Source organism: Mytilus californianus, unplaced genomic scaffold (genome assembly GCF_021869535.1).
Source record: "Mytilus californianus isolate M0D057914Y unplaced genomic scaffold, xbMytCali1.0.p SCAF_5, whole genome shotgun sequence".
In the NCBI taxonomy this organism is placed as follows: Eukaryota; Metazoa; Mollusca; class Bivalvia; order Mytilida; family Mytilidae; genus Mytilus; species Mytilus californianus.
Genome location: NW_026262701.1, coordinates 37,671,381 through 37,698,737, shown reverse-complemented (window position 1 = coordinate 37,698,737; position 27,357 = coordinate 37,671,381). Strand labels below are relative to the sequence as shown.

At 32.7% G+C, this 27,357-nt stretch overlaps 2 protein-coding genes and 1 long non-coding RNA gene across 5 annotated transcripts; 2 read left to right on the top strand and 1 right to left on the bottom strand.

Annotated features, from left to right (window-relative positions):
• Positions 1-3,599: 3,599 nt before the first annotated feature.
• Positions 3,600-13,940, top strand: LOC127701846 (galactoside 2-alpha-L-fucosyltransferase SEC1-like). Of its 2 annotated transcripts, none has more exons than XM_052205821.1 (2): positions 3,600-3,809; positions 12,867-13,940. In XM_052205821.1, the coding sequence occupies exons 1-2, from the start codon at positions 3,779-3,781 to the stop codon at positions 13,895-13,897; spliced, it is 1,062 nt and encodes a 353-aa protein (XP_052061781.1). In that variant the 5' UTR covers positions 3,600-3,778; the 3' UTR covers positions 13,898-13,940. The 2 variants fall into 2 exon arrangements, with proteins under 2 accessions (XP_052061781.1, XP_052061783.1); XM_052205823.1 differs by lacking the exon at positions 3,600-3,809 and adding an exon at positions 4,069-4,135.
• Positions 13,941-16,116: 2,176 nt separating this feature from the next.
• Positions 16,117-17,622, top strand: LOC127701863 (uncharacterized). Of its 2 annotated transcripts, none has more exons than XR_007982235.1 (2): positions 16,117-16,190; positions 17,552-17,622. It is a non-coding gene; the product is annotated as an uncharacterized LOC127701863 (long non-coding RNA). The 2 variants fall into 2 exon arrangements; XR_007982236.1 differs by lacking the exon at positions 16,117-16,190 and adding an exon at positions 17,193-17,259.
• A 326-nt stretch (positions 17,623-17,948) lies between these two features.
• LOC127701839 (uncharacterized) lies at positions 17,949-24,563 on the bottom strand. The gene is made up of 3 exons (XM_052205811.1): positions 24,490-24,563; positions 23,537-23,646; positions 17,949-19,527 (listed from the first exon to the last, which is right to left on the bottom strand). The coding sequence occupies exons 2-3, from the start codon at positions 23,627-23,629 to the stop codon at positions 18,307-18,309; spliced, it is 1,314 nt and encodes a 437-aa protein (XP_052061771.1). The 5' UTR covers positions 23,630-23,646; positions 24,490-24,563; the 3' UTR covers positions 17,949-18,306.
• Between the last annotated feature and the right edge of the window lie 2,794 nt (positions 24,564-27,357).

The following is a 27,357-nucleotide window of genomic DNA, read 5'->3' as shown; positions in this document are numbered from 1 at the left end:
AATTTGCTTTATCAATAGACTTGTCAGATTGACAAAAAGCACACTAAATTATATTTTGTTATGTGTATGTTAACAATGGACAACAAAATCAACGTTTTGACCGATAAAAACAATTTTCAAAGATCTTATCACTGTGTTTAATTGATAACCATTCATAATAAGTTTATATAACCCCGTAGGTTCGTGTGGGTTACATTAAAGTATGTTTTGTTGATATTTGACACTTTGGTTGCTTTAAACGCAAGACTATTTTCAATATATAGAGATTTATAAACACATGATTACAGTTCGAAATACAGGGGAAAACTCCTAAGCAACAATTTACAAAATCACTTTTTCGTTCATTCAAAATTAATAGCTGGGTGTTCTTTATAAAATATATACTATTATTGTCCAAACTTATATAATACTAAAACACACCCGGGTCCATGACCAAATTAAAGTACCTATGCCTTATTTTAAGCATGGATATTTAGTTTTCGGATTGTCGTCTGATAAAGTCATGCTTAAGATGCTCAGTTTTCTCTGCTTTCAAAATCTTTCTGTTTGAAACTGGAGTGTCCTGGTTGTCTTACTACAATAAACTTACTATAAACTAAATTTAATTTTTTAACTTATTAACCAAAATTAATAGACTAAGTGGTATTGGTGTGGACGAAAACAGACGTGTTTAATAGTGTACTATAGTGTAACATAGATATAAAACAACCACTGGAAGAATTCCTGGTTCTCCTGGGCCTGGAATGGTGTTACTAGTTTCAAAGCAACACCATTGTCCCATATTAGTTATATATAAAGTTGAATTCTTTGATTCGTCGTTTTTACGTCATGCCGGCTAACAAATTGGACCTCGTTATTTTAGTAGTATAGATAGATTAATCAGATCAAAGTCCTCAGGCCAAACTTCATAAAATAGCAATAATTGCTTCTTTTTGAAGTTGTCGAGTATGATTAGACTGGCTTTCGCATTTTGAAGTGATAAAATTGAGAATGGAAATGGGGAATGTGTCAAAGAGACAACAACCCGACCAAAGAGCAGACAACAGCCGAAGGCCACCAATGGGTCTTCAATGCAGCGAGAAAATCCCGCACCCGGAGGTGGTCCTCAGCTGGCCCCTAAATAAAATTGTGTGCTAGTTCAGTGAAAATGGACGTCACACTAAACTCCAAAACATATAAATGAACTAAAATTAAAAAACATACAAGACTAACAAAGGCCAGAGTCTCCTGACTTGGGACAGGCGCAAAAATGGATGAAGTTGTATATTATTAAAATTTCTAAACATCACTTTTTCCCTGTAATAATTTTTCACGGATCGCATCTAAATCTATGTGTTCTATAAACAGCATGTTTGCTTGTATGTCTGCTAACTCATTTTAAGTTAGTTGGGAGTATTAACGTCCTGCGCAACAACTCAATGCTCTAAGTTGGACTGTACCTGATTATAGTATCGTGTTATACTATAAAATATATTCAAAATGATAATGATATTCTGGTTTCCATGATGAATTTATTATTACGTTTTTGACCTTTGGTAAAGGTCCCTGTATTGCCTGCATAATTCGGATAATGAATCAACAAATATAACAACGTTTATAGGTAGGACATATTGTATCTATAGTTAAGCGAAAATAAGTTCACATATAAAAAATGAAAAGTAATTTTCTAATCTATATCCTTCTTTTAATTTTGAATTCAGGTACAGTCAAACATTAGACTGACGAGTGCTGTCCCCTGGTTTGATACCTACTATCGTGAGACAGATTTATCAGTCTTAGTCAAACCTGCGTTAAAGGCCACCTCTATTAAGGATTATGTACCCTTGTGTTGATTCAATGCTAAACATAAGGAAATTTTATAGAAAATCCACAGCCTTTCCGCTTGTACTCTCATATTTGACAATTAGATGCTTGATAGATACAGGATTATTGCATGCAGTGCTAGCAATAATTCCTTTAAAATAAGTTTATAAATTCAGATATTGGTTAAAACAAATATAAATATGGACCAATTCAAGTACACCTTTTAGGGTGCGCTCGACTTTATTGACCCAGCACGAGGTGTTTTGGAATTTAAAGGTTGTTTAGAACTTTTTGTAAACAATAAACGCTAGCTGATTATAGAAAAAACAAGTGAGTAATCTATGTTTAAAATTTTATAACAAAATTCTGTATTAAAGCCTGTGGATTTTCTACAAAAATCTTGGTTTTATTTTCAACAAATTCTCTTTTTCTACTAAATGCAATTAAACTCTAAATAATAATGCTTTACACGAAGTTTCCCCTTGACATATGTACAAAATGGTCCATCTCTTTTATTCATTATATTTGCTGTTTTGATACTACTGCAGTTTGAAAATTTCGTAATTGACAGGCCACAGAAGGGGTCGTCCTCTTCTGTAGTAATATTTATTCATTTTGAACCTCAATTAAAGGTCACTTCTTTCAAAAGGTCAGTTTTTTCTGCCCAAGGGTGGTTGCCTTTATGTGTAATATTTGACTGTTACAGTATTACATACGCAAATATACTTTTGCCACTATTTGAATGTTTAAATCCATCAGTATATATGAGCTGTTTAACATGCTTTTGAGATGTGGAATATAGGCGGTAAAAAAGTGGGAATGCGGGATATAGGATGTAAAATAAATGGGTATGTGTGATATAGGGGGTAAAAAAGTAGGGATGCTGGATATCAGGGGTTTAAAAAAGGGGGAAGTGGGGGAAAACATTACAAAAAAACGCAATTTGGGAAATGAGCACCCAGTGTCACCCCTCATATTTTTGTAGGTAGCTTATATGCTTAGTGTGTAAGGATATCGCCCTCGATTTAAGCTCTGTGTGTTGAGATACTTTTTTGTTATAATGTTGTGTAGCTGAATCTGAATATTAAGTTTGAGTAGTTGTCTCATCGGCTATGGACATTCTCTTTGTATATATCATTTATATCGATAACTTTTTTGTACCGCACAATATAATGGTTTTTGTTTGGATTAAATACGGTTTTAAAAGTACTGATAGTCAAAATCGTGTTGAAAGCTATTATATATACTGCATGGATGCAGATCATAAAGACTAATAAATTAGATTTTAAGATTATATACCTCTATAATTTAAGATTTTCTTCTTTCTCGAAAAATTGGGGGAAGGGGGGGGGTCACTCATTTTAGTCTAAATTTGCAACTGAAGACCCTTTTAGAACCAGGATGAGAATCGCTGAATAGCATGACATTAGTTTTCAATACCACTGTATAAATGTGTAAAGCCTGTGCTTGTATACAGTCTTAAATCTTTTTTGTCGGTTGTGACGCCGTTTATACTTATCAATAACTGGATGCAGATCATGAAGACTTATAATATTAAGATATGCTTTTGTAATTCAAGCTTTTCTTTTTTTCTCGAATAGGTGGGGGGGGGGGGGTACTCATTTCGGTCTAAATTTACCAGTTAAGACGCTTACATGACCAAGATGAAAATTTCTGTATAACTTGACACTGGTTTCATGACCCCTTTGAACAAATTAATGTGTAAAGCCTTCGAGTGTGACGCTGTGTTATAATACTTATTCTACCCGGATTTAAACTATTTTTAAAAAATAAATTTATTTATTTACATGGTTGATTGCACTTTTTACCTGTGGTCGTTTAGATTGAAATCAACACGAATAGAATGGAAACAACACGAGAAACATTGGAATAAATCAATAATATTGTATCATGGCGTATTTCATTTTAAAATCTAGGCCGTGACATTAAACCTGCATTTACCTACCCGTAACTTATGATGATAGCTGACACAATCACAATGGCGGGTATGTACTTACTAAGGCATATCTTATACTTTTTTTCATATTTTATAATTTCTTCCGTTGATTATGTCTGTTAATCTGCTTTGAACTTATATGACAAGTAATAATCAGAAGCATTTATTGATTAGTTTATACTGGGACTATTGTACTAAATATCCCTGGTTTATAAATAGAAAAGTCAATACCTTTTCAATCAACTTCGTTAACTTGTTTTATTAAAGCTCGCGCAGTTATTTTTTTTTTATCTTTAAACAGAACAACAGAAGACGTTTTTTTGTCGTTTTATAAAGTCGCAACCCTCATCATTTACCCTCAATAACCTAAACTGGGTAATTTTATAAACCTGCAATTGTGACAGAACTGAATATGTCTGCTACATTTTACGTTACCAAATCTCGTCAGACGAACTAATCTATACCCGGTACACATTTGTACTTTCAAAATATGTAAAATACGCGACGACATTTCTTGATAAGGTTTACAAGTGTGTACTACATACGTTTGTAATTTCAATACAATGTGATCAAATACCCGTAACGTCGTTTATACATGTACTATAGTATTGTAGACAGGTTTGTTTGTCAATCTTCACTTCACGAATCACTTGGTATCTATTATAATTACACCTTATGTAAGAATCCTGGGTTTTGATTGGTTGATAGCCAGTGTATTTTTCACCAATTTACTTTTATCAAATGAATATCGTTCATTTTTAAACAGCGCCGGGGTATATGCAAAAAGGATATGCCTTTTTTACCCTCTCTGCCGTGGTATTTGCCAAAAAATACTCTATCCGACTGGACGCTTGTAATGTCACGATCATCAATGCGTTTTATGTCACGATCATCAATGCGTTTTGTACGTTAACATTCGGTGTAATTAAACAGATATAGCATGTTCTTGAGGGGTATTTGCGAAAAATACCAGTCTTGAGAATGAATTTCCCTCGCCTTACGGCTCTCGAAATTTAACATTCTCAAGACTGGTATTTTTCGCAAATACCCCTCCTTAACATGATATATTTGTTCAATAATCATTGGCTCCTAAAACGTGACTGCTGGCATCATGATCACTGGCATATAAAACTGTATGGTAGTGTAACTAGGTCGTGACAAGACGTGTAAATGTTGGTTCATTTGTCTGAAGAGGTGGTTTCATAGTATACTAAGACTGACTATTTTGGACTGACTTGTATAAGATATAAATAAAGATATTCTAGTGAGATAATTTATTTGTATAAGATCCAAACAAACTGATTGCTACTAAATAACACGAATAAACAATAAACAATGCAAATATGTAACATTTACCAAAAAAATAGTTTTAAAAGATCAAAGTTTGTTTCTTTTATTTGATTTTTCTTCTTACTTATCTTAAACGTTAGACAACATGCCTCTCCTCAAATTTAGAACAGTAAAAAAGAAGACATGCTGCTTACCGCTACAACATTTTTAAGGATATATTATGCCTCGTTCACACGTACATTTAATTCGAATTGAATTCGAATCGAATGCGAATCGAATTCACTAATTGCGTTCACACACTCTTCTTTTTTAATTCGAATTGATTCAAATTGGCTAAATCGCATTATCCAATTCGCATTACAAATGCGTTTTTGTTAATACGAATTAAAACTTAACGTAGTTCGGACAGTAAAGCGAATTTGACGCGCATTGCAATTCGAATTAGAATTTATGTTTGGACGTAAAACGTTTCGAATGCGAATTAAACTAATTCGAATTAGTTAATGCGAATCGAATTCGAATTACGAGTGAACGCAGCATTAAAAAAGAAAACATAAAACCAACAAGTAAAATTCCAGTCCACGCACAGTTGTTCGTGTTGTTTCTGTAGTTATGCCAATATGTCATACTCATCACTAGAAAAAAAAAGAAGAAGAATTCGTTACTCATTGAAATAAACTAAGAACAATATCTGAAATTTCTTTTAACATTTTCATTCAAAACGCATCAATGCTTGATGAACACAATAAGAAGATTGCGTTTTTCTCTGATCAAGATATTAAGAACCATATTTTTTATTTAAATGATCATAGAAGCTTGTCTTTGTATTTTTTGTTTTAAACGAAGAATTTAAATAATATGATCTATAGAAATAATTTTGAAAAACCAATTACAAACATTTCATTAATTTGGGACACAGAATGATGTTATTCTAAAATAGCCATTGGCACTTTTTGTCCGATTACAATACCAGGAAATCTTACCCTTGTGGTCATTCATGCATAGTTACTACGGTAACGGATAGCTTATGGAACAGTTTACAGGCGGAAACCCAGTTGAAATTAAACAAAAGAAATGGAACTCTTTGTAAGAGAAGGTAAAAAAGCAAAATTAGTATATTTGAACTGTTTACATCTGTTTCTATGGGTTTTAAAAGTTTAAAAATGATGCATAATTTAGGATTTTATGCATCTTATATAAGTGTATTTACTTGAATTTTAGTATGAACCTTCGAGATATTTTAAAAGTTTTAAATTAAAGACAAATTTTCATAAAACAGTCGATTGTGGCAGGTTCAAATCGAAGTGGATCTTTTTTGTGCATAAGCATAAATTTCGTCGAAAAAAAATCCACAGATGGATAATAGATTGATCTTTCAAAAGCACAATTTGCGTCTCTGTCCCCGTCGATAGATTTTTGGGGGGAAATTCCCAAAATGGGCAATATTTGCATCGAAAAGAGAAAGTCGAGTGCACTTTTTCATGTTCAGGCGTGTTTGAGTTGACTAATTCTGTCTTGAAAACGCATAAAGCAAAAATATTTGATACATCATCTCGCTTCATATTCTATTATTTTTATATATTTAGGCTACATGTTGATTTAATAACATTAAAAATTCACAGTAATAAAAAATGAAATATATGGGTCTAGTGAATTAGTAATACCTTTCTAATGAGTCATAAAAACAGAATAGGTGTGTTCGAATAACAAATTTTTACTAAAAGTACATGACGACGGACTTTTCAACTGGATCTTAAAAATGCATAACTTCAAAAAAACTTCGTTTTTTGTGTGTGTTTTCTAGGGTTATTAGTCTTCACCCTCTGAAAATTTTTAGTCTGCCCTTCCACGAAATATTTAATTAGAATTTTTTTAAATGTTTTCCACCTGACAACCGATCAGACAATAGTTTTAAGTTGACTGAATGCAGAAAAGTACATAAAATTACGCTCAATAGCTAGTAGATACATTTGTCTTTTAAAATACAATTGGCATATAAGGATCGTAATGGTGCTATGTGGATAAATTTGTCGGTTTTCAAGAGCTAAATTGGCAGCGCGTCATCCCTACAATGGCTTCCATTTTTATGATTGTAAAAATTGACTGGCGTAATGGGGAGATAATTTTGACGAAGTAGATTCCTGACTGTATATAGTGTCTCATAAGTCAGTATTTATGGCTGGATATTGATTGTTTTATGTGTAAATGTCATAAATATTGTAGATGTTTTATGGCAATCAATATGTGACACTTTAATAAATAAATTTATTATTATTATTGATTATTATATACTTTTAGTTAATTAAGTTTATGTCATTTAAAATTACTCACTAGTGTCACGGCTGTCATATTTGTTCAGTTAGTGACTGTGAATTACCAGATTTTGAGTTTTATCACTAATTGGGAACTCGACGGTTTCTATATAATCAAACATACATGTAAAAATTGGTGATTTTGAAAAGTACTTGACTTCAGATTTAAAAGATGGTAACTGTTAGTGTAGGTATGTATATTTAGATAAAGAGATGTCTACTTCTTTGCATGTTAAGGTGATTAAAAACAGGCACTGTGACAGATAGTTTAGTGGCAGTTAGAGATATAATTATGTGGCCCAAAGATTGTCTAGCGTTTAGGCATTGAAAAAAACTATTAGTTATAAGATTACAAGTGACATTTTTACAAAATAGACAAATCCTCGTCAAATCAAGTTACTTGAATTTCTTCACACGGTTTAAGAGTCATACTTTTTTATGTTCAAAGTAACTGTGTCAACGTATATTTGTTCCGCCTAACAGAAGATCCCATGGAAACTGTTATAAACAATGCCATTTTATCTGTTACTTAGCTACGATTTTGACAAAAAAATTAAAACACGATTTTCTTTTCATTCAAACATTAATTTATAAAAGCGGAATGGTGAAATAATATTTTCCTATTAGCGGTCAGTTGTTTTAATATATTGGGTTTTGGAGTGTATGCTGACGCGGGTATTTACACCAAGCTAAATGTTACAGTAGACTGTACAGCGTTGAATTGGTCGAAAGTAGTACGTCGTTGAGCCATCTAGTAAATCAACATCGAAGATAACGGGTAAAGAGGAGCTTACCGAGCACGTCCGTTCAGCTGTAATGACTGAGACGTGACTGGGGTGTAATCTGAATGCGTATGCGTATGCATCCGACATTCTATTTAACCCTCAGCTGGAGATTGGTTACGCATGTGTAAAGCATGTTCAGAACGTCAACATTGAAAGTGAAATTAGGGAGCAACGGGGAAAATGCATTTCGTTGACTGATCTTGCACACACAAAATTTAAAAGGGTAAGGGTTCATGCATCAATTGCCAAAGTCTTGTTGCAATTCACAACTGCACTTTATTTTGGGGTATATTGAGTATGACCATATGAAACGGTCAAAAACACTATGAAGCACATATTGTTGTGTGTTTTTGCACATGATCTGATTAGGAACATCCAGGATCTTTAAAATGCATGGTAGCAACATATTTTAATGTAAATCTGAAATGTCATCGTTATATTTGTATCCTCAATCAATGTAAATAAATGGTTTAAACTGAGTTATTGAACTAGTCAGGGTTCTCGCCAAGGATTAAACTGAGTAATTGAATTAGTCAGAGTTCTCACTAAGGATTTTTTAAAGCGATTCCTATGGAGGGAATGTCCGCCATAATGATACATTTCTTAATTTGTGAAATGCAGTTTCTTAATTTGTGAAATGCAATTTCTTAATTTGTAAAATGTAAATTTCTTTATTTGTAAAATGTAAATTTCTTTATTTCTAAAATGTAAATTTCTTAATTTGTAACATGTATTTTTTCCATCCGTTACATGAATTTCTACATTTCTTAATTTGTGAAATGTAACTTCTTAATGTGTAAATGCAATTTCTTATTTGTTAACGTATTTTCTTCGTTCGTTACATGAAATTCTACATTTCTTAATTTGTGAAATGATATCTTTTTATTTGTTCAATTAAATTGCTTCATTCTCTGTCGTAACTATGAAATCATAAATTTCTTAATTTGTAAAATGGAATTTCTAGGTTTGTATGGGACGTATATTTGTTTTTCAATCGAAATAAAGTTTGTTGAAACAAAACGGCAATGTGGAATGATAAAGTACATATTGTGTCTGACCATCCTACAAAATATCAACAAAATCCAACAGCCAGTCTAAGAAGAGTTGCGTCCGTAAAGTGTTCCTGTAGTTTCAAATGCACTAAAATCTCTGAATCCAATAACTCCAGTAAAATTTGTCGAATCAAAACCGCAGTATGGAATGGTCAAATCGATATAATGTGTAAAACTATCCTACAATATTTCAGTAAAATCAACTTGCCGGTGTCAGAGGAGTGTCTTCCACAAAGTACCCGAGACAGACAAACGCATGGATGGACAGACAAACGGACGGACGCAGACCATTTCTAATTCCCTCCATCACATTGCCGCGGGGGACAAACATCTGTTTGTTCCAAAGATTTTTATTGATTAACAATCATTTTTAATACAGATTTTCATCAATTAAGGATATGAAAATATTGTTTCATTTACAAGTTTTTACAAATCACAGAGGCTTATTTTCAAAAGTTCTACTTACAATTTATTTTTCATAATATAGACATATCATTTCGTAAAAAAAAATATGTATTTATTGATCAACAGTAAACAGTTTACAGAACCTATATCGCTTATCTATTTTTCGGACTATGTGCACAGCGTAGACCTTCTTTTCAAAAGTTGACTGAAATACCCCAAGAATATTGTATTGAATATTTATATGTGCCTAAGATGTTTTAGAATCTATTCAATTTATTGTCCCCTGTTACCATGGAGCCGGGGACATAAAAATGCTAGGGATCTGTCTGTACGTCTGTCCGATGCCCATTGTAAGCACTCAGCTCTACTTTTTTTACAGATTTTTATTATACATGTTTTTTATAATATCTGGTATATATAAGTTCAGGACCTTTGATTTTTTGGCAGAATAATTGCCCTTTGAACTTTGACAGGCGGGGGACATTATAGCACTGTTCTTTTTTGTTAAATTTCCTAAATATTAGGATTTTTGTTTCTATCAAAATGGCATCTATCCTATGCTTTTGTGTATGTGAAAGGCAGACAACATTACTGAATTTTCTATACCCCTTCACTGTACTTCCAAGAAAAATCAAGAAGCGGCTTCTTCATTTTTCTTGGAAGTACAGTACATACACGTGAGCATGTTTTTGGTATAGCAAAAAGAATGACTAAAATTTTGATTTGCTATTATTGAATTTTTGAACCTATAAAGCAACTTGAATCACATTGTAATCACATTTATTTAACCTTAAAAAGTAGAAAACTAGAAGACACACCACAATTAAGTGTTCATAAGTGTGCTTTCAAAATATAAAAATCTATTTCAAATATATTCTTTTTTATTTATAATGTATAACTTTAACCCTTTCAAGTTCCGCCAAATTAGACCTAAATTTATGGAAAAGACACTATCCAAATTCAATCGAATATAGCATTCGCACCAAAGCTCACATAAAGGTCATGTCAGTGCATGTATTTATTACTAAACTGTCTAGATAGGGACAGAAAATTAGGACACTTACATATTTTGTTTTAAATTTTACAAGTCGTAGTGAATAGCTTGTCGACATTGTTTATGTCATATCCTCAGTTAATCCAACAGAACAGTACAATATTATATTATTATAATATTGAATATATATGTAGGACTCTAAAGTGCGATGGTCACGCTAAAATGCGATGGTCTACGCTAAAGTGCGATGGTGCCAGACGCTAAAGTGCGATGGTTGTTTGATTTTTAAAGCGCGATGATGTGACAAGGTTTGAAAGTGCGATTATATGACATGCTAAAGTGCGATTTTATAACATGCTAAAGTGCGATGGTATAGCAATAAGTTCATGCAATTGTTTTTTTTTTTTTTTTTTGTTTTTGCTGTGTTCCTATTAATTTCTTTGTTGATTATAAATCATGCCGTTGTCTTTCTCTTTTGAAATGTTTTCTACTGGTCATTGTATGGCCCTATATGACTTGCTATGCGTCGTAGGCTAAGACTCCACGTTGATGGCCGTACAGTTATTAGTTGCAACATTAACGACATTTGGTGTTGGGTGGATAGTTGTCTCATTGACAGTTATATCACATCTTCTTATTTTCATTTAATGTACGATAGTTGTTAAAAAAGTGAAATGATTACATCGCAGTAGGTAGTATTAACTTTATGAACCCGTTCCAAGCCAATAAACCTATAGCTGTAATTCAGTGGTAGTTGTTTTGTTGTTGCTGTATTTCATATTTGTTTTTCGTTTATTATTTTGTATATAAATCAGGCCATTATTATTCTCGTTTTAATTGTTTTACACTGGTCGTTTTGAAGCCCTTGTAAACAAAAATTGTCCGAATTAAGTTAACCTCTTCCAGAACCGACCAAAAATGTTCCGGATTGGGGTCATTTGGTTTCTTTTTTCTTTTTTCTTTCATATGACTTATGATAAGTCAATGGTATTTGGTATGCAGTTGTATTAGTATTGGCACATCTCATTTCCATGGAGATTGTTCAGCCGTTTACCTTCAGTCATGGTTCATTCACTTTGAATCTATGCATTGCTTGCATGTTAAAAGTATTGCTATTTTAATTTCAACATTGCATGATCGAAATAACAAAAAGGCGAGACATATCTCTGTGTTCATAGGTTATTCTTGAGAACTTCTCATTGGCTGGCAGTGAAAACAATGACACTGTCATATTCTCCAAAAAACGTGACTCGAACAAAGAAATTACTTTTCAGCAGCCAATTTTGTTCAATTTTGTCTAACCATTGCTGATGAATTATCCACTGGTAATTGAGTAATTCGACCTCATTAAATCCGTATTCATGTGACCTTCAATTTAACCCCTTAGCTGGAGATGGGTTACGCATGTTGACTGATTGGATCCACAAAATATCATTCTTATACAGGTAAAAACGATGATAAGCATTCTGTTTAACCTACAAAATGAAATCAAACAGACCGAGAAAAATCCAATTGCACGTGGTTTCTATATATTTATATTTACGTTTATATTGGGATATATGACCGTCGGCAGTCTTCGGAGGTCATCTCGATGGTTTCACTTGATTAGATGGCGTCTAAACAAAAATATACATGCAATGTTCATTCACATTTCATTATAACTTAAGATTAATTTTGATCGTAAGATTTTTTGAGAAAAGAGTCGCAATCTAGCTGTTGAATTATTCATTTCATGAATATTCATTAGTAATGTGCATATAAATCTAAATGTGTACTTTTGATATCTCAGTGTGTAATTTCAATTCTCAGTTTGTAATTTTCATTTCTCAGTGTGTAAATTTCAATTCTCAGTGTGTGTTTTTCATTTTTGTTAATCTCAGTATGTCTTTTTGAAAGCTCAGTGTGTAAATTTTAATTCTCAGTTTGTGTTTTAAAGGTTTTAAATCTCAATGTGTTTTTTTTAAATCTCAGTGTGTGAATTTTTCGAAACATAGTTTTGACGAGAATGTTTTGCCATATAATAGAGGAGTTAAATACCTACATGGTTTGTTGCTGTATATCATATTTGTTTTTTGTTTATTGTTTTGTACAAATCAGGCCGTCAGTTTTCTCGTTTGAATTGTTTTACATTTGTCATTTCGGGACCTTTTATAGTTTACTTTGCGGTTTGGGTTTTCTCATTGGCAAATCACACCACATCTTTATATTTATATATTAAATGACCATTTAAGGTCAAACATATTTTTATCTTCCTTTTTTTAATTTCAGGTAATAACGATTTCGGAAGATTTGTAATATTGAGTTTGACCTTTGGATGCTGTTCTATTTTGTTTTACGTCTACACACAACAGGATTTAATCCACAAATTTGCAAAAAACTACTTAGTCACGATAAAACATTCTTCAAACGAAGCACAGTTAACAGGAATAAACAATTATACGATTTCTGTAAAGCCGTTAGAATTACAAAGTACAAAACCGATCAATAATTATGTAACTATGAATTTTAAAGGTCGTCTAGGAAACGAAATTTTTGAATATGCATCATTGTATGGTATAGCTAAACATAATCAGATGATACCTGTTGTTGACGATAAATTTCACCTAAGGAGAGTTTTTAAGATATCTATCACTTCAGTAAAACCATTGGCAAATATAAAACGCTTCCACGAGGCGAAAGCATGTGCATTTGACGAAAAGGCTTTCGTCTTGGACAAGAACTATAATTGGACACTTTCAGTATACCTTCAAAGTTGGAAATATTTTATTGATTATAGTAATGATTTAAGAAAAGAATTTCGTTTTCAAGACTCTATACAGACTCAAGCGGTACAAAAGTTTAATGACATTGTGAAAGCTAGAAATATAACAGACAAATACAAATTAACATATATAGCTGTTCACGTTCGTCGAGGAGATATGATGAATAATCGAGCTAATGTCAATTTAGGGTATACAATCGCAGACATAAGTTACGTTAAAAATGCAATGTCATGGTTCCAGGAAAAGTATTCCAGTGCCTTTTTCATTTTTGCCTCAGATGACATAGCTTGGTGTAAAGCTAATTTCAATAAAACAAACACAGCATTTATAACTCAAAGACATTCTCCAGAGGTTGACATGGCAATACTTTCACAGTGCAATCATTCAATAATTACAACTGGAACTTATGGTTGGTGGTCAGCATGGTTAAGTGGCGGTCAAACCATCTATTATAAAAATTTTCCAAGAAACGGATCAGGACTCGCAAGATTGTTTGATTCAAAAACATATTTCCCACCAAACTGGATAGCTATGTAACATTTATTATATATTAAACTAAGCATTGTTGTTTGTTGAATAAGTGTTATTTTCCGTATTACGATTTAAACAAAAAACCACAACAACAAACTCACCCTCACACACATACACACACATTACGAAATATATCATTTATTATCCAGAAATATTACAGTTGCTACAAATTTGTGGATATGTTACAAGGAGAATTATTTTTAATCAAACTGGAAAACAAACTATAATGCCTGGTGAAAAAGAAATATGTTGGATTATTTATCCTGTAAAGAGTCCCTGTAAGACTATGACATTTCCTGGTATGACTATGAGGTTAAGATTTGGCCATGGAATAGTGCTTAATCTATGTATTTCTTTTATGTTTCCTCTGAGCGTTCTTAATTAATGTTTATCGATAAAGAAAACTATGCAATTGTCACTTTCGAGATTCATAAGACAAACAAAATTCACTTATTTCATTGACTTTGATATTTTTTTCAAATCGAAACATATCCTATTATGTGCTATCATTACGATAGATACAAAAGAGAGGCGAAAGATACCAAAGGGACATTCAAACTCATAAGTCGAAAATAAACTGACAACGTCAAGGCAAAAAAAGAAAAAGATCAGAAGACAAACAACAGTATACAAACGCAACATAGAAAACTAAAGACTGAGCAAAATGAAGCCCACAAAAACCAAACAAAACCGGGGCTGATCTCAGGTGTTCCGGGAGGGTTAGCAGATCCTGCTTCACATGTGACATCCGTCGTACAATACAATAGGATTTACTTCACCTATTCCTATTCAAAACGTTTTGTTTTTGTTTCGATAGCCATGGAAATACAATGGATTTTGTAGTAGTGTAAAGCAGAATTTGATCTGTGTTATCTGTAGCATCTGCAGTACCGACAGCCGCCGGTAAAAGGATGTGCACAATCTCTATACAAAAGTATAAGGGCTTCAGTTCAGTCACACAACATCAAGAAACGTTAGACTATAGAAACTGCTTTGTGGATAAAAAAAAAGCTTAGATAGTCAAAAGTTCTCATTCAGAGGAAAAACAAACGGTAAACTCTATATCGTTATTGATTTAAAACACGTCACATTAATAGATGTTTATAAGATCGCTCAAAATTGAAAAATCCACAACGAAACATATTCAGATCTTGTAAGATGATGGATCATAGAAGAATAATTTTAATCACGAGAAAAAAGTACAATTAAATCAAAATAATACTTCACATGTAGATCATGTTTTGACATCTCGATTCTTGTTTACATTTGGTCGACGATTGAGAAAAGGGACTTTTCTTCGTTAAGAATATATCAAATTGGTAATTTTATCATGCTTTTTTTTTTTACGTTAAAGTAAACAACCTCGATATAAACATTTAAGGCAGACAATTTGCCCCAGCTTCAGTACAAGATTGAAAGACACAAAGGCGAGAAAAATCCTTTATAGAGGTTTGATCAGTATCGATAAACAGGTTTGCTCATTGCAACTGTAAAATATCAGTTGCGAGTTAAAGTATAAAACTGAGAATAAAGTATGTATATTTTTATCGAGTGAGCGCAGCAAACGAGCTAAAAAAAACTTCATAGTGTGCCGAGCAACTGATTTTGCACAATTTCAATATTATGAAAATATGGTGATCGATTGATCGGATTGTATTTGTGACGGAAACAATGTTACCAGCAAACCGGAAAACAAACTGTACATATATTTTGGCCTCGTCAATTCATAGATGTAAGCCATTGAAAATTTGGCGGCAAATGATTCTCTCTAGATTTTTCACACAACGTTTACACCTTTTTCTTTTTTCTCAGCAAACATTCTTAAAAAATAAAATATTCATTGTCAGCATTTCCTTGATTTCTGTGTTGACATGAATTATCATTGATATGGTCATTATCATAAATTAACTGTTTACAAAACTTAGAATTTTTCGAAACACTTAAGATTTTCTTATCCAGGAATATATTACCTTAGCTGGATTTGGCAAAAACTTTCGGAATTTTGGTTACTCAATACTCTTCAACTTCGAACTGTATTTGACATGTTTAACTCTTTAATTTGAGCGTCACTTGTGAGTCTTTTGTAGACGAAATGCGCGTCTGGCGTACCAAATTTTAATCCTGGTATCGATGATGAGTTTATTATTAAAGATAACTTAAAGGCTTATGAATAACACACTGTACATATATTTTGGCACCGTCAATTCAAAGATCATGAAGGATTAGGCCTATAAACCTGTCAAATAACACACTGTACATATATTTTGGCACAGTCAATTCAAAGATCGTGAAGGATTAGGTCTATAAATCTGTCAAATAACACACTGTACATATATTTTGGCACCGTCAATTCAAAGACCATAAAGGATAAGGCCTATAAACCTGTCAAATAACACACTGTTCATATATTTTGGCACAGTCAATTCAAAGATCATGAAGGATAAGGCCTATAAACATGTCAAATAACACACTGTACATATATTTTGGCACAGTCAAAGGGATAAGGCCTATAAACCTGTCAAATAACACACTGTACATATATTTTGGCACAGTCAATTCAAAGATCATGAAGGATAAGGCATATAAACCTGTCAAATAACACACTGTACATATATTTTGGCACAATCAATTCATAGATCATGAAGGATAAAGCCTATAAACCTGTCAAATAACACACTGTACATATATTTTGGCCCAGTCAATTCAAAGATCGTGAAGGATTAGGTCTATAAATCTGTCAAATAACACACTGTACATATATTTTGGCACAGTCAATTCAAAGATCATGAAGGATAAGGCCTATAAACCTGTCAAATAACACACTGTACATATATTTTGGCACAGTCAAGTCATAGATCATAAAGGATAAGGCATATAAACCTGTCAAATAACACACTGTACATATATTTTGGCACAGTCAATTCATAGATCATGAAAGATAAAGCCTATAAACCTGTCAAGTAACACACTGTACATATATTTTGGCACAATCAATTCAAAGATCATGAAGGATTAGGCCTATAAACCTGTCAAATAACACACTGTACATATATTTTGGCACAGTCAATTCAAAGATCGTGAAGGATTAGGTCTATAAATCTGTCAAATAACACACTGTACATATATTTTGGCACAGTCAATTCAAAGATCATGAAGGATAAGGCCTATAAACCTGTCAAATAACACACTGTACATATAATTTGGCACAGTCAAAAGGATAAGGCCTATAAACCTGTCAAATAACACACTGTACATATATTTTGGCACAGTCAATTCAAAGATCATGAAGGATAAGGCCTATAAACCTGTCAAATAACACACTGTACATATATTTTGGCACAGTCAATTCAAAGATCGTGAAGGATTAGGTCTATAAATCTGTCAAATAACACACTGTACATATATTTTGGCACAGTCAATTCATAGATCATGAAGGATAAGGCATATAAACCTGTCAAATAACACACTGTTCATATATTTTGGCACAGTCTATTCAAAGATCATGAAGGATTAGGTCTATAAACCTGTCAAATAACACACTGTACATATATGTTGGCACAGTCAATTCAAAGATCATGAAGGATTAGGTCTATAAATCTGTCAAATAACACACTGTACATTAATTTTTGCACCGTCAATTCAAAGATCATGAAGGATTAGGCCTATAAATCTGTCAAATAACACACTGTACATATATTTTGGCACCGTCAATTCAAAGATCATGAAGGATTAGGCCTATAAATCTGTCAAATAACACCCTGTACATTTATTTTGGCACCGTCAATTCAAAGATCATGAAGGATTATCTGAAAATCTATCAAATGGTATTGCTCGTTTGAAGACATATTTTAAGGAAGTTCGCTGCTCCTGTTTTTGACTTTTTGTCTGATATCGGAATCCATTGGTTCTATCCACTACGGCTGCAGGATGTTAAATCGTACATTTTCATAACCTACTTGAACTTAATTGATTTAGTAAGTAAAAAAGACCCGAAAATAAATGGAGGGGAAATATATTCAACTGCAACTAGAGTTTCTTATCTAAATGTATAACAAGATTACCTGTTTAGTCTCTTTATTTTACACTTCACATTGAAGGTCGCTAAAGCCTAAAGACTGTTTTACTATAGCACGCAATGAAACCTTCGAGATACTTATTTGTGTGCTCGGGTAACCTCAAGATACTGAAATCACCAAGAAGAAACTTAGAGAAGGCATGATAAAGCCACTTGTTTGTCCTTTTAATTCAAAAAAGAACTTTAAATATATCAAATATTATTTCATCTTTCAAATTTGCAATAAGACGTAAACGTCTTGCATATACTGTAAAAATGCAAAAACTTTCAAAGGACAAATACAGATGTTTCGTATCCCTTTCTTCACGTCACACACAGTATAAGAAACACATATTCAACATTAATCTCTTTCGTCGTAATTAGGCAACAACCTTTGTAGATAATATTTCTTAAAAATGCCTGCTTTCTTCAGAGTCTCTTTGTTTTGCTTAATAATGTCTGCCTGGGATCTTTTAACAATTTTGTGCTTTATCTCCACGTTCTTATTTTGATTGTCTTTTTTCTTCATTAATTCCAATTTTAACTTTCTGTCTTGTTTTTCTTTTCTTAATCTAAGTACTTCCACCATTTCATGTTGCCTTTTGCAAAACTTAGCGACTTGTGGTCGTTTCATTAAAACCACTTCATTTGCCACAGTATAGTTAAACTCATAGGGGAGACAATCTAAATTTCCGGTTTGAAAATAGATAAAATCTTGTTGAAGATCATTTAGCACGTGTTCATTGTATTTTGGATCGGACAAGTTTGTATTCCATTTTTCCGCTGTCCATGAACCTAAATCTACAGTTTGGTGTATAGCTGTTATAGCATCAGAAGAATCAATTGCAGTGTGGTTGAATTCGATTGCATTTATTAAAATCCAATTGTCTATTCTCTGTTTTCCCACAACAATTGGTGGCAGCATATCCCACGTATAGTAAGAGTCAGTAATGAAGTAATCCTGACCCATTGGTGAATGTCGCTTAGAATGATCCAATTTCATTTGTTTTATTTTATCTGAAGACGAAAAATCTTTTGTTGTAATATTTTCAACGTCATAACGAGAACCAGATATAAATATTTCATTTCGTTTTTCAACAAATGGTCTGTATTTTTCCATAAGATTTAAAGTCCGAGCTAAGTCGTCGTTGAAAAGAATATCTGCGTTAGCATATCCAACATACTTAGACCGAAAGTGTCTACTAATAGCTGAAAAGAAACTTTTTATAACCGGAAACCCTTCCGACATGACATCAACAACGGGAAGCACAACCCACCCATTATCCTCAAACGTTCTTTTTACTTGAGTATATTTAGACTCTAGAAAGAGTACGGGTAACACATCTGATCCCAGACTATTCCAATTATTCCTAGTATTGTTATGAACAATTTCTCGATCTCTTGAAGGTACAAATGTTGTACACAAAACCAGAAGCCATGTTTTTGTATTATCTTCCCTTGTTTCCCTATGAACATGTCCAGTGGTAAATACATAAATCACAACTAAAAGGGGCAATGACAAGATCCAAAATGCTTTATTAATGGAAAGAAGTACTCTGGCCGCCCTTTGAAATGCGTACACCTACAACAAAACAAAAAAAGTAAAATTATTAGTAATTTTAGTTACTAGTAACATTTTATTCAGTTATCTATTTGAAAGTCGATATTTATATAAAACCTTAACCGGTAATGAAACAAGAGCTCATTTGTATAGACCTAATAACCGACTCAGAATTTGAACGCATGTACAAAATATACTGAGAATTTACCAGGTTTCGTACATTAGTAATCTTTTTTAAATTGATTTAACATGATAGAACGATTCAAATTAATAGTAAAACTGCTATAAATGCATACGGTTTAAATTATGTTCTATTAAATGGTGACTTTTTCATGAAATGTTGTCCCCTGGATCCACCGTATGAATAATCAGATAATCGGAATAAAATCCATAGTAATGCTATGGGGGCAATTTCTTTGACTTTTTTGATTGGTCAATCGATCTTCTGATTTTTATAACTTTGAAAACATATTCTGTTTGCTTCGCTTGTACGTGTCTATTATGGATATGATCAATCAATTACTACGTATAGAACAAATTTAATTTTCATGGATCGATTATGTATTCATTCATGATAACATATTAAGATATGTCTACAATACAGCGCAAATGCAACTGGTGTTCAAGAAGAAATTTTAAGGCATTAGTCTTTTCATCACAGTTAACTATAAAAATGAGAAGATGTGGTATTATTGCCAATGAGACAACTCTCCAGAAGAGATCAAATGACACAGAATTTAACAACTATAGGTCACCGTACGGCCTTCAACAATGAGTAAAACCAATACCGCATAGTCAGTCATTAAAGGCCCCGAAATGACACTGTAAAACATTTTAAACTAGAAAACTAATGGCCTGATTTATGTACAAAATAATGAACGAACAAAAATATGATATACAGCAACAAACGACAACTAATGAAGTACAGGCTCCTGACTTGGGACAGGCACATACAGAATGTGGCGAGGTTAAACATGTTAGCGGGTGACCAACACTCCCCTAACCTGAGACTAGCATATTTCACGTTTTCATTACAGAAGGCTTAATATGAGTTGCAGTAAATAAATTTGCAACCAGATTTTTCAAGGACCATTGAAGACGAAGAACAACAATAAAAGCGCTGTTCCTTTGCTTTTTGTGTGTGTGTTTGCTGTGCAAGTACTGATTTTGTGTCATGGATGGATATTCCTTATCCTTTGTTTTTCTATTTAACTAAATAAGAGAACTTCCCATTGATAAAACTGTGTTGTAGTGTAGTGTATTGAGTCGAAAAATAATAACTGTCAACTGAATTGAACGGACCATTAAAAGCACGTTATTTATCCAAAACATCCGAGGAGTATTTGACAACCCAAAAACACTTAATTCCATTATTTTCATATGGTTTATTACAAAAGAATAACTAGTTCTTTGAAAGAAGTAAGGGAACTAGTTAACAGTACAGAAAGATTAGTTGTAGAACACTTACTGCGATGAAACGAAGTTTGAACGGGTCTTTGTGTAGTTTAGGGAGCCAATACACAGTAGGCGACTTTCAAATTTTCTGAGGAGCCCTTAAACTGTGTTGTGGTAGTGAACATATCATTTACTACTTGACTTTCTCTGGAGTGCACGGCACTAAGGACTAAGTCTTCCGTGTAGTATTTACGTCCTACAACCACTATATCACATAGTACAGAGGTTCAACATAAGTGTAACACTAGTAGACTGTAGAAGTACAACACTGGGTAAGTATAGTTACATTACTTAATATATATATATAAGTACTATATAATCATAAGAAGGCATATCTTGAACCATCGAAAGTCATAGATATAAAGTTTTTTTTTTAATATTTGTCCAAGTCAAAGATTCACTTGTAATCTCATTTTCAAGCACGCTTTGGTACTATATCAATTATAAAAATACGATGCAAAAAATTAGTACTGGCTTTTTTTTTTATAAAACTTATACATACAAGGTTACTAAAGAACGAGAAAATTAATGATGATACATTAAAACGGGCCGACGTTCTCTTGTAAATGGCACATTTTGTAATGACACAAATAACTATCAACAGTTTAAATTAAATACAGGCGCAAGAATGGGGAGGAGAGTTGAAATGCCCCGGAAGGTATGCTCTTCCTTCAACATGCACGTTGTGATACTTACCGAGTGTAATCTTTTATATCGTTTTGACTTTCTTACTGTTGATGGAATATGCTGTGAAAACATGTATCCAATTTAAAGAATTGAAATCATTTTAAAAACAAATTGTTCAAAGGACTTAAAAGTTAACATGGATCGTATCTTAGTTTACGAGCGCTTTAAACAACATGAATGTAAAATTTAGGATGCGATATTTAGTGTGTATTAAATTTCAACAGGTGCAACCAAACTTCAAAACCATTATAAGATAAGAAGATGTGGTATGAAACAACTATTCACAAAAGGCAAAAGGAAAAAGATGTGAAAAACTACAGTTTATTTGTACAGCCTTTGACAATGAGCAAAACTAGTACCGTATAGAAAACTATAAAAAGCCCTGGAATCACAAACTATGCAAAAATTAAAAGAGAAAAACCTATAGAACTATAAAAGAATTTACTTAAGGTTGTCAGTAATCTGTGGTACGAAACCCTTGGCTTAATAATTTATTCATTATACGTAGACTACGTTCATAGAAATCATAGACGTCACAACAGCACGGCCATGTAAACGAGTTGGGAAATATCAACCGTTTAACCAAAAGTGAACGAAAAGGCTACAATAAGAGAACATATTTGTAAGAACATATTTAGAGTTTTCTTTAAAACAAGAACAGTAACGAACACATTTATTCATTGTTTTAATGGACAATATAGGTCTGTTCATATAATAAATTGGAAAATGACAATAAACGGCATATGGAAGATGGATTCTTGTATACCGTCATCGCTCAGGTTATGCAATCTTAAACTCTGTTTCTCCCTTTTCATCTTAATTATCAAAAATAAGCTTTCACAAAACGAGCTAACCTAAATCGGCACAAGGGGAGATCTCTGAAATTTTTGTAAGTTCCTTAAAGTTTATCACAAAATGACAATAAATAACTGTAATCGTATTCTACTGAGAACCCAATCTTTAGATTCCGAATAAAGAGAACACGGATATTCCCGCTGCATAATACTTAAATTGGCACCAAACACTCCATATATTTCCTATGGGAGTCGAACTTCGTTCTCTTTTTGTGTACCACATAACCCCCTTTTTGTAATAATTTCATCCTTTATACCATTCATTTTCTATTCATCACTTCATGCAATCTTTCGTAGCGATATAGCAGTTTCGGCTGACACGACGTAAAGCAGTCACCTAACAATCAATCAATCAGGTACCAGTCCAGCTAAGGCAGAAAACACTAACAGTCAACACAAAATATCACGTGACCAACAGCAAAACAGGCAAATAACCGAGATTGGGCTTGCACGTCAGGATTATTGAAGTGAACACAGTAATACAGATCGAAGCCATTCAAATATATTTAGGAACATTGTTATGGGGATAACTTGTATTCTGACCCGGAAAGTTCTAAGCAAGAAGAATTATGGTGATAACTTTTATTCTGATCCGGAAAGTTCTAAGCAAGAAGAGTTATGTTGATACCTTGTATTCTGTCACGGAAAGTTCTAAGCATGAACAGATTTATGCGGATACCTTGTATTCTGTCCTGCACAGTGGCGAGCGGTGTCTAAAACTTTATGCATTACTTCTGAAAAGATTTTGCCAATAGCTGAGAATGACCAATATGTTCCCAAAGTCGAAGGCCATATTATATCATGAGGTATGCATATTCGACTAAAATAAAGGTTGTCGTAGTCATTTTCTAATTACTTCACCCTCTTAAGATTGATTGATTTTTTGGTTGCTTAAAGTCCAGTTGCAAATATTTCATGCATGCTCTGGACGACGCCCTCTTAAGAGGAATACACTGGAATACAAACAAGATAGTTATTTTCGTTAAGTACAAAGGTTCATTATGCATATAATTTACGTAAATACAATTACTTACCCTCTTTTCTTTTGACATAATCTCACTCTCCATTAACTTGCGTATCATTTTCTTAACTATAAAGATTACAACGTGCAAATAATGTTTCTTCATTCGTATATACTACGAGACTGAAAAAGAAATGTTAAAATGAGATATGGCAATTTTAAAATTGTTTTACTGTCATGTTTCTGTACATTTGTATTTGTAAAGTTTGCATTACATTTAAAAGTGCATACGAAGGTAACGGAGAAACATTTTCTATTTTTTTTTTTTGCATCCGAAATTCTTTTCTAGATTTTTTTTCATCGGGAACACATAAATTTTAACATATAAAATCCAAGGATGTACATATAAGTTTTAAATAAGCAGTGTGAACACTGTTGGTCCATGTATGCCTGTTAACCATAAGTTCTTGGTATCTGTTAAAAGAACATGCTCATAGTTTCTATAGACAACCGTTAATACTTTGTTCCGCCTATGTGTTATATAGCTAAGACATTGCTTGAGCTGGAATCCAATCTATGTTATGTTTTTGTAACTATATGCCTATAAATCATACAAAAGTCCCGTTTATTCCTTTTTACTGGTAAACAGATAATAGAGCTATATTTTCACAACAAAAGTATTCATTGGGAGTAAGTTAAAATAATACAAGTATTGAAATCAACATTTTTATTTTAAGAATGTTCGAAAATATCGAAAAAAAATGTTGTCACATGAACTACTAGTAGTTGTCCTATTGGCAATCATACCGCATATTCTTATCTTTATATTAGAAACTACTGATAACATATACTTCAATCACAATAACAGGCAACATTTAGAGTATCAAAACTAAGACGTTTTATTTCTTAATTACTTACTCGACTTCAAAAAAGAAAATATCATTGAAGCAAGGACCATCATGTTTTACTCATTAAAACAACGAATCGAACATACAGAAAAAAAAATAAGTTCAATGAAACACCCACCGTATATATGTTCCGTCTTTCTCAAATAGACGTGTTTACTGATCTGCTTAGATGACATGAATAACAAAAATCCGGTAGCTCACGGACATTTAGACGTGCATGCATATGTATTTATAAAGTCCGGTTACACATTAATTCGGTCACTGTTCTATAATATATCCTGTGTCACAGTGTAGGAGTACACAAAGATATAAGCTTCTTAATAAATAAAAAGGGGGGAATATTAATTAATGATACTTATATAGTACTAGTATTATGAACTCATCGATGGACTGAGGATGATATCTTGGTGTACATTTAGTAAGATGCATATAAACTGTATATCTGTGAAAATGTATATAAACTGTATATCTGTAAAGATGTATTGTATATACACAGTTAATATATACAGTTACAAATGTACAGTTTATATGCATCTTTGAAGATCTACATATTCATACATCCTCATCTTAACAGATACATAGACAGTTAGTTATGTGCAGCTCAACAGATGTACAGTTTATTTGCATCTCCACAAATGAACAGTTAATATATATTCTTACAAATGTACAGTTTATTTGCATCTCCACAAATGAACAGTTTATATACATCTTTACAAATGTACAGTTTATTTGCAGATGTACATCAACATTGCTTGTACGAAAGTAGCTGCGCAGTATTATGAACGCATCAATGGACTGCAGATCTTATTTTTAGATGTCTAATCATGATAAAAAAATATTACTGTGAAAGTACTTTTGTTCGTGGGGTACTAATTTTCGTGGTTTTTGTGATTGGGTTCAACTACGAATTCAAATTCCCAACGAAAGGTAAAATTTCCATTTAAAACTAAAATGCTCTAATAATATCCACGAATTCAAAAACTCACGAACTAAAGAAATTTTGAAAATCCACGAAAATCGATACCCAAGAATAAAAGTACCTTCACAGTATATGCGATAAAAAGAGACAATTGCATACATTATATTAATTGCATTTAATTTATGAACAGAAAAAGTCCATTTGAAACGGTAACACACTTTTTAAGATAACATATGGTTTTGGAAATGCTGCTAGTAAAGTGAAACTTGTGTAGAACAAACTTCTTGGAATTGAATATTCTGCGACGAACCCTTTGGAGTGAACATTATGATGTATATCAAACCTCTTGGAGTAGACATGATGTTCTAAGACGAACCCTTTGGATTGAATATTATGTTGTATATCGAACCTCTTGGAGTAGACATGATGTTCTAAGACGAACCCTTTGGATTGAACATTATGTTGTATATCGAACCTCTTGGAGTAGACATGATGTTCTAAGACGAACCCTTAGGGTTGAACATTATGTTGTATATCGAACCTCTTGGAGTAGACATGATGTTCTAAGACGAACCGTTTGGATTGAACATTATGTTGTATATCGAACCTCTTGGAGTAGACATGATGTTCTAAGACGAATCACTTGGAGTGAAAATTAGTTGTATTATCGAACCTCTTGGAGTAGACATGATGTTCTAAGACGAATCACTTGAAAGTGAAAATTAGTTGTATTATCGAACCTCTTGGAGTAGACATGATGTTCTAAGACGAATCACTTGAAAGTGAAAATTAGTTGTATTATCGAACCTCTTGGAGTAGACATGATGTTCTAAGACGAATCACTTGAAAGTGAAAATTAGTTGTATTATCGAACCTCTTGGAGTAGACATGATGTTCTAAGACGAATCACTTGAAAGTGAAAATTAGTTGTATTATCGAACCTCTTGGGGTAGACATGATGTTCTAAGACGAATCACTTGAAAGTGAAAATTAGTTGTATTATCGAACCTCTTGGAGTAGACATGATGTTCTAAGACGAATCACTTGAAAGTGAAAATAAGTTGTATTATCGAACCTCTTGGGGTAGACATGATGTTCTAAGACGAATCACTTGAAAGTGAAAATTAGTTGTATTATCGAACCTCTTGGGGTAGGAAAAACCCCTTTGAGTGAGCATTATGTTTATATTAAACAGTTCTTCAGTTGACACCTTTTTGATTGCGAACACAGATTCATTGATTATGCTGATACGAGAGTACACTTTAGACAGGTTTGCAGTTTATGCAGGGTTTGGTTTACACTGTATTGACTGTTTATAAAATACCGTTGAAGCTGAATGCAACTCCCAAATACATGCAATGACCGCGTGTTTCTTTTTCCTCCGTTTATTTCCGTCTTTTTACAATACGGAACTGAATGTTTTCATCCGTATGATACATATTGTTAACTTGACATATAATCGCATATACGTATATATGAGTACGTATTTCCGTCTTAAAATTTTATACATCTTTATTCCTAATAAGAGAGATAAGCAGCGAGACAAAGAGAAGGGAAATAAAGGGGGTCTATTCAATTTCAGCCGGTTAAAAAAGGTATGGACAATCCTATCATCATCAGGGTAAAATTAACAGTCAATTGTTCTTTACTAAAATAACACTAAATTAAATACGTCTTTATGACTTGAAAACATTTTCTGAGAATTCTGAAGCTTTCAATAAATTATGATTGTTTATAGATAGGTCGAAATTGCAATTTTTTATAGATTTTTATTTACAATTTAGGAATTAACAGAATTAAAGAAAAAAGGGCATTATAGATTAAATACAAAATTTTATTGAAAGTAATGCTTTTTACATCGCGATGACCTTGGGGTCATTCAGATGTATTGCTATCGCCTAGATTTCCATTATGTAAATTAGTTTTGGGTTTGTAACCGATCTATAAACATGATAAATATGCGCACATAAACGAATGCAAAATAACATTCCTTATCGTTTGATATAAATACATCTCTTCAATGAATACTGATAAAAATATTTTTGTTTACAACATAAATTAATAATA

Bases quoted from the DNA above. Each gene is read 5' to 3' on its own strand.
- LOC127701846 (XM_052205821.1), top strand. From the start codon at position 3,779: ATGATGATAGCTGACACAATCACAATGGCGG. The intron at 3,810-12,866 runs GTATGTACTTAC...TTTTAATTTCAG, and splicing joins TGACACAATCACAATGGCGG to GTAATAACGATTTCGGAAGA.
- LOC127701839 (XM_052205811.1), bottom strand. From the start codon at position 23,629: ATGAAGAAACATTATTTGCACGTTGTAATCTTTATAGTTAAGAAAATG. The intron at 19,528-23,536 runs GTAAGTAATTGT...GTTTTGTTGTAG, and splicing joins TTATGTCAAAAGAAAAGAGG to GTGTACGCATTTCAAAGGGC.